At 34.4% G+C, this 8834-nt stretch overlaps 1 protein-coding gene across 1 annotated transcript; it reads right to left on the bottom strand.

Moving 5' to 3' along the window:
- Positions 1-15: 15 nt before the first annotated feature.
- On the bottom strand, positions 16-8683 carry LOC120623335 (DNA polymerase alpha catalytic subunit). Its single transcript, XM_039889303.1, has 11 exons — positions 8587-8683; positions 8316-8513; positions 7661-7848; positions 7097-7330; positions 6443-6895; positions 5855-6028; positions 4965-5156; positions 4103-4360; positions 3698-3827; positions 556-3000; positions 16-470 (listed from the first exon to the last, which is right to left on the bottom strand). Exons 1-11 carry the CDS (start codon positions 8600-8602, stop codon positions 244-246), a joined length of 4515 nt encoding a protein of 1504 aa, XP_039745237.1. The 5' UTR covers positions 8603-8683; the 3' UTR covers positions 16-243.
- Between the last annotated feature and the right edge of the window lie 151 nt (positions 8684-8834).

Raw genomic sequence — 8834 nt, 5'->3', positions numbered from 1 at the left:
ATTCATTAAACAAAATTTTAATAAAACTGTTTTTATTTATTACTATCTACTTCTATTGGTGAAGATTTCCCAGCATAAAATGTGGTAACAGGTCAACCTCATCGACATTCCCAATTTTATTATTCTATATAAGGTATATTTATGAAGAAGATAGTCCTCAGATTTAATATTAATTTAACTTACATATTTTTACATTTACAAAGTAATCATTTATTTACATAACAAATTAAACAGAAATTAGCATTAATATGTTCCCATTTCCATCAAAGCATCGACGTGTTCAGTTTCTGGTAGAATATCTATTTCAATTGGTTCAGGCTCCATTTTACCTCCACCTTTCTTATCCAATGCAAAGAATCTAAATAATTTAGATAAGTTGATAATGGAGTATGCGGAATGCGCTAAAACATCCTCTACCATTTCTTTGAGTACTTGGTATGCTGCAACAATCTGGGGGGCCACTTTAGATTCTGAAAAGTAAAAATAATCACGTTGATCAAATATTATCATAAAGATAATTTTATTGTTAATACAACAAAATATGATAACACTTACTGGAGGCATTTTTGTTGAGATCAAACAAAAAGAGGAAGAAGTTAATCTGCAGATAAACATCCTTCTCAGTGTATTCTCTAAACATGACTCCCTTCTCGCACTGCCTGCAAAGTGGGTAGCCGCTTGCAAATGATTGCGGCAAACGTACAGTGCGGTAACCACAAGCGGGGTCCTCGCAAGATATCCACCCCGCGTAATAAAGGTTATGGTACTGACGTATTTGTAAAGTTAACTGGTTCTGTATACATGCCAAATAATCAATAGGCTTTACAGGGCATTTTTCGTTCTGGCATCGCTCCAAAAACGAAATATGCTCTTTCTCCAACTTTGTAAATGTCTCCCTTATTTTATTTTCTGTTTTGCAGCCTTCATTAACACAAACGAACGTGAAGTCTTTACAATATCTATATTTTTCCTGATCGCTTTCCACTTCATACTGTTCAGGATTAGAGTTTTCTTTTTTAATCATTTGCCGGTAACCGGAAGGGTCTAAGCCAAGGCAGTCGGCAACCCTAGCGGGGTCCATTCCTTCGATTGGCTCGCAAATACGGGATATGACTGGATGTAGCTGATGTGCTAGGTAATATCTGTAATCGACTTTGAGGTGTTCAGAGTTCTTTAACTCCTCTACGTGATAAGCTCTTTGTGTTGCAGAATTGGCTGTTAAATCCTCGCAAATTATGTAAGGCACTATATCCCCTTTCTTGAACCGTCTACTATTCTTGCTATTCAATCTTAAAGCTACTTGAACGTGAGGCTGGGTATTTTTATCAGCGTATTCGCTAGGGTTTTTAGTCAGTTGCTTAGTAATTGTTAACAGGGAAAGCGGTATTTTACTGTTCATTAAATCTTCTTTGAGTTTACTTAAATGGTTCTGAATACTTTCGAGTCTTTCGTCGGCTGACTGTTCAGAAAGAATTTGGCTTAAAATAAACTTTCCCGCTTCAGCGGCCAACTGTGACCAATCACGTCTTACAATATCTAAACCCTTATGCTCTTGGATGCAAACAAACTCACCATTTTTATTCTTACTTATAACCACTGCAGCATACTTTTTTTTCTTGAGGAGAAGAAGGTATTTGAAAACTCCATCAATATCCAATTCGATCTGTTTATACTTTTTGTTAATCTCTCTCTTGAGATCATTACCGATCTTAAATACGTAATCGTAATCTAGGCAGTTCGTATTTATCATCAAGCTGTCGGTATCTCCATAAACAACCTCATAATTTAATTTCTGTACAATTTCTTTAGTGTCCATTAGAATTTCTCTTCCCTTCATCGTCACCAACGCCGCTAATGGTTTTGCATAAAACCTTGAATGAGTAAAACCTAAGCATCCATACATAGAATTGGCCGTGAGTTTCAAGGCCGTCTGCCTAATGTTATACTGCATGTACTGTTCCGATGGCAAATCGGGTGATTTCATCAACTTTTTCACTTCTCGTCTACTTTCCACTAGTTTTCTAATCTGTGTAGGTAGAACACCAAAATCAGTATTACTACCAGGCAAAACAAGATTATTAATGTCGTCGTCAGAGACTGCGCCATTTCGTCGTTTAATCGTTGTAAAGCAAATATTGTACTCTTGAATTATGCTGGGATAGAGGGAGTTAAAGTCCATAAGAAGAATTAGCTTATCATAGAATCCTTTTTTAGGATCTAGTACAAGACCCCCTGAATACGCTGCTTTTTTCTTTCCTTGTTTTTTACTAACGTTATTCGATCCGTCGCCGTTTTCTTCTACATCCGCGTCGTCGGTTGTTGTTTTCTTTCCATAAACTTTATCAGGTACAATGTACTGTTTCTCAGTAAAAGCATGAAGGAGTAGAAACTCATTCCTCTCTGATCTACCCCCCATTAGAGTTCGAGACATGACATTACCAGCAATCTGGGTAATTTGTAGGGCCAAAGGAATTACATTGAGTTCACACATCATTTTTAGTATGTAAGACGCATCTTGCATACTCAATGTTACAAGTTGTAAAAGATCATTACTGCTCTCGTAATACCGTGGCAAATCCTCAAGAGCAACATCAACGCGTTCGCCTTCTTTTATCTTCAGAACATTGACACATAAAGTATCAAGATCAAAGCTTCGAGCTCGAATAAGTTCCATAGCGGAGAGTTTAATATCGCAAACTAATCTACCCAAGAAAGCATCCCTCGCTGCGAACTTTTTTTGAGGAGCTACAGATCTTTTAAGCCGACCTAGTCGGGACCAATTCGGTATATGCAAATCTAGTATATTCCCAATAAGCAAGTCCTGCTGAAAGCCTTGCAAGTCATGACCGACGACCAAATCTGGATCTAACTTCCAGAATTGTACCATAAAGTAATTTAGAAGTTCTCTCTCCGTATCGCATTTGGTTAGTTTAGTAGCTTTATATTGAGGTAAATGCTGTTTTAGATCAAGTGGCCAAATTTCGTTGCATTTCGTCATAACTGTAACAATGTCATTACATTTATATGGATTTTGAAAAAAATATCTTTTAGAAAAGACTAAGATATTGTCTTATATTTAAGAATGGGGACATAAATATCAGTTGTTATTTTCTCTAACACTCAATAGGCATGATGACTTATTTTGTAAACGTTTTTTTGCGTCATGGCCGCAGTCGTAACGACATAGGCAAATTAGCTATATATAGAAAGTCCTGCTTCCATAACTATAGATTATTGTTTTTGGTATTGATAGCACAAAACTGAACAAGTTAGTTTGTTATCACGAAATACTTGTTATACGCAGCGATTTTTTAAAGTGGCACAATATTCTGCTTATACAGACGTCATTCGGCGTTTCGCCTGTCATGGCGAATGGCTAGATTTAGCAGTTTTAGAATATAAATTAAAATACGTTTTTCACATATATGAAACATAAATCATTATAAAAATAAATTCTTTAAGCGATTCCTTGTTAGAGTCATCATGCGTTTTAACATCAAAGTGTAAAGTAATTTGCTGATGTACATCTAAGAGTTAGTGCAGCCATCATTACAACAGTAAAATCCTCAATAAACCCAAATCGGTTCAGATTTACGGAGATACGGAGTAAAATCGCTAAAAAACCCTAAGCGTCAATTCAATTACCTTCTTGAAAAGTTAGTCGAGCATATAGACTTAATGTTTAAAATAAACTTACCGCAAAAATGTTGATTGAACGGTGGGCTTGGTGGTGGCTTGTGTATAGGAAAAGAGTTGTGTGACAGACAGCTGAGCATCAATATTTTAGTTTTATTCGTTTTTGGATCAGTAGTTGTTCTCATATTCAGCTACAAGACACAAGAAAATATAGAACATTAATTACTTACTGCAAATACCTGCAGTAATAAATTGTTACAGCATAGTTTCTATATTTTGGTGACAATGTTGTAAAAAATTCAACTTGGTGACAATGGGCTCATCTTGTATGTTTCAGGCTACATGTTTCATTTCTTGAAAGTATATGCCTTTACGCAATGATAGAATTTTTGGGATTGGTCCATTATTGACGGATTTAAAAAAAGACCATACAATTTAACATAGTCTGTCAGAATTTAGTACTTACAGCTGCAATAACAATCGGTGGGGGCTCCAAATCGCTGTCATTCCTAATCACATTCACATGCTCTATTTTATCGCAGGCTGCCTCCATTTTGCACCAGGAGACTTTAGCTTGTACATTTTCCACTTGTTTCACTTCCAGCCAACATGGCCCCTTGATTTTCCTCTCTAGTAGAAATGTTTCCAATGCAGACGTGTTTGTGCCAAAAGCGTGCGAGAATGTTAGGTACTTTTTGTTGGTTGGCGGTGGAGCTATGGTGGCCTGGTAGATAATTACGAAAATAACTTGATATACATTATGCGTGTGAATATTCTAACAGTAATTTTCGAGCGGAATCCTTTAAATATTATTTATTGACTTTCCTAGAAAATGTGGGTATACGGTGTTTATACTAAATACATCTGCGTAACCTTTTCGAGGGCACAGTGGTAATGTCATGATGTGTGATAAAAGCAATGGCGCTTGATTACCTGTAATTTTATGAACAGTTCCGTTGTCTGTCTCTGAAACTCTTTATCACATCTATATGAAATTTAAATGAGAACATTTTGAAGAAAAAAGTATTATGCTAATCCATCTATAAATAACGGAGTTATGCCCGGCCGTATACATACGAATTCATAATCTGCTCCTTTTTGAAGGAAATTGGTTAAAAATTTCCTGGAGTATCAAATTTGAATATTGAACCTAACTTTTCCGTTTTAATTCTTGGTTTATAAAAATTGCAATTAGTTAAATGTTTAGTTGAAGACGATATAAAACAATAAACATTGATTATGAAAAACATACCTAATTAACACATTTTGTTCAATTTTTTGTATTTAATAGTTCCACTGAGAAAAATAGTTAATTCATAGTTACTAACGGAATATTTAACTTCCAAGTAATCGCACTGAGCTGGTATATCAGGCAGACTGAAGCAGTAGTTCTTAGTGACCTTCCGTGACTTGAACTCCTTGAGACCTAACTCACTGGCCACTGCAGTATTGAATTCTTGGTACACATCCATCATTGTCACCTCTTGGTCCGTTGGCTCTAGGGTTATTGGGTCCAGTTTCTATAATTATAAAGTTTATTTGTCATCTTATAGAAATTAAGTTAAAAATTAAAAAAAACACTATTATATCTTATTACTCAAGATATATTGAGGGAGTTGTAAACAAATCCATAATCTGCTATTTTGTATAGATCGTCATTAAACATAGATAACATTTAACAAATCGGGCATGTTACACCTTTCAAACAAAAAAAAAACAATCAAAATTTGTTCATCCGTACACACAAAACGATTCGACGCAAGAGATACACACACATGCACACGTGCGCACGCACTCACATTCAAACGGGCGCGCACGCACTCACATGCAAACACGTTCGCGAACACGCACACACAGCCATCTACAAACAAACACACAGTGAAAAACTTATAACACCCTGTCGTTTTTCCGTCGGGGGTTAAAATGTCTATCTAAGAGATGCATATCACAAAGATAGTAGGAAACTAATAAAGTACGTATTTAATAGCAATGAAAAATAAAGAATTGCTAATTCATAATCATGGTATAATGAAAGTATACTTATTATGAAACAGCTCTTTTTCATATTTGTTGAAGATCTTCAGAAGACTTTTGTCGGTGGAATTGTTTTAAATCTATATAATTTTTTACTATATTCTCTTCATCAGGAATTGTTAGAACATGTACCTCAATGCAGGAGTACTTACAATATAAATAATATAAATGTTATAATACTCACATATTCTCTAGGTAGAAGAAACAATTGTCTATTAACATTCTTAACAACCAAACAGCATGAAGCACATCCAGCTTTCTTATTCGATGGATTCACATACACTTTACCAAACAGGTATACAACACCTGGCTTTACATATCTATCTTCCCAAGCATCCAGCCAGTAGAATTTTAATACCTTTAAAATAAAAACAATAGTAACATTTAGCTTGATTGTCCATCTCATCAACTTAAATATTATCTGTGCTTTTTTTCATTGATTCAATATGTTACTTTTTTAGTATTGTTATCTGCTATCACATCATTACACACTTTGTATTTTGTATTGATGAGTAGAATGAATACAGCTAAAAATTAATGTGATTTTCATTAAATTAAAAAAGTATATATTTAATCAAAACAAAGTACAATCAACTGAAATGATTTTGATGACTCAAATGGTTTATGTACTAGAGACATTGGCTGGAGAGAAAAATAGAATAATTTTTATACAGCAGGAAATTATTAAATTTACAGTATAGCTTTCAATAAATATGTAAATTATTTTTGTTTATCTAAACATAATATCTGAATCAGCAAATTGATTGTGTACCTTCTCTCCTTCTTTATTGGTCTGTAGAGGTAGTTGGCCGTCTGTTTGTACTGCTGCTAAAACTTGATTTTCACTTTGGTCTGCCCAATTACTGATTAAAGGTTTCAATTCATCCTTGACATTTTTTGCAGGAAAGATTTCAAAATCTTCATTCATAAACTCCTCAGCCACATCTGTTATTGTATTAGGAGTATTAGAGACACTTGAAGTGTGTCCTTTTATTACATTAGAAAGTGTTTTAGGGGCACTTGCTTCCTCCTTAACTTCCTTAACTTCACATAACATTGCATCATTGCTAAAGTCATCACTAAAATCAATGTCTTGTGAGGGAAACTCTTCTATGTTTTGAGTGGCCGAGTCTTCAACTTCTTGTTTTATTTCTCTGTCTATTTTCCATTCAGGTTTCTTTGATACAGCATGGCCATTAGGTTGTTTCTCAGAATTATTTTTCTCCTATGAAAATTGTTTACAATAAACATAAATTTACATGGTGATAAGGTGTCATACTTCAAGGTGTCATTTTCAACATCTGCACTTATGCAAGAAAATGCAGATGTTCTATTTGAATTAATACTTGTAATGCCTTGGGTTGAATTATATTTTTGCAATAAATTTTTGTTTTAAAGTTTTATTACTAATAGGAAAAAAACTTACCTCAGCTGCCTTTTTAGGTTCATCAGATGACACTTCAGTTTTAACCACTAGACTAGGTTTTTTCACTGAAGATGAAAGGCTTTTGAAGTAATTTTGTGCATCTCTTTTGCTTGATTCAATAATGTTAGTTTTGGTTGGAACAATCAGCTTAGGCTTGACCACTAAGGATGCTGCACTACCATCCAAATCTGACATGATATCGGATAGTATATTATCTTCTGATATTTTAACATCCTAAAATTGCATTAAGTGAAATCAATTTATTAAAATAGTCCTATGGCAACCATTGGGATTGTTTGCTATGGCTGCATTTCATTATTTTTAGCATTAATCTCAATTCTTTATCCACAGAATATTAAAAAATAAATTATTAAAGCTGCCTTAAATTTAGTCAAGCGATTCTCACAGAGTAACTAATAGAAATTAAAAAACTAACTTCAGTTCAATGATAAGTTTATCAATATAAAAGTCTATCCAACTAGGGACTAGCAACATTAACAGATTTGAGTAAGTTTTGTGGTGAAAAATGATTTTGATATTTTTATCTATTATCTCAAAACAAACCTCTTTCTTCTTGGTTGGCATGGATCCTAAAAGGTTTCTAATGTTGCCTTTTCCAGAAGGCTGTGGTGCAACTCTGGCCTTTCTCTTTTGTCCACGTCCAGATTCCTTACTGTCTGTTGCAACATAGGAGTCCCCAATCTCATCATCATCAAATATTTCCCTTCCATCTTCCACATAGCCTGTGCCATCTAAAAAGTAATGAATATGTCACCAAATGAGTTCAAATTCTAGTCATTTAAGTCAGAAAGTTCCACATTGTGTATGCACAAGTAATTTTTAGATTAATTTGCAATATCATATCATAAAATTTGTATAGATTATTTACATGCAGGTGCTCTGCCAAAGTTAGCCGGACTTAATATAGTTGTGTTATGTTATTTAGTTGTAGCTCCTTTTATGCACCAGAGGGTTTAATAGTATAGACCCCATTCACTTGTTCACTGCTGCTGGTAGACGGGCAACAGTGCTTGTGCACAGGGTTTTAGACCAGAGTGGTCATAAAGCAGCAAGGTGTATAACATCTTGCTTTAAATAGAACTAACCAGAGTGTTGGTTCTTTGTAAATATTTTGTGAACACTGTAAACACTAGACCGGCTAACCTTAAGAATAGCTAAAGTAGAATGAAGGGATATAGAGAATTCGAAAACAGCCTACCATCTTCAATCCAATCATCTTCCTGCCTTTGCAATACACGTTCGCTGTACTCCGACTCGTCCACTGTATCATACACGTTGTCCATTTCATCCACATCATATTTATGTTTTGATCCTTTTCCTTTTAGTTGCTTCAGCCTTTCGAAAGCTGACATACGACCATGTTTATCTACTTTCTGCCGTTTAGATCTAGAACTCGCTGTAAACAATGCGATATTGTTAGGATGACTACCAAATTCAACGACAAGTTATGTTCTTAAATCAGTTTATACCTATAGAATCTGCCATGATTTGCAGTTATCGTACGTTAAGAGTCTAAATATACACATACAAATTACATTTACAACATAGAAAAATTCTATCGTTTTAGTAAACTTTGTTTTGATTTATGACAATTGACAGTTCCAATTGGCGCGAAATTAATTTATGTTTAGAAATTATTAATATTTAAATTTTCACACACAAATTGGATTTCTGTGGTTTAGCTAACTAAAGTTGTTTAAAGTTACGACGTTATGGT

Source organism: Pararge aegeria, chromosome 4, assembly GCF_905163445.1.
Source record: "Pararge aegeria chromosome 4, ilParAegt1.1, whole genome shotgun sequence".
NCBI lineage: Eukaryota > Metazoa > Arthropoda > Insecta > Lepidoptera > Nymphalidae > Pararge > Pararge aegeria.
The sequence above is the reverse complement of the archived record's forward strand: the minus strand, read 5'-3'. Positions and strand labels throughout refer to the sequence as shown.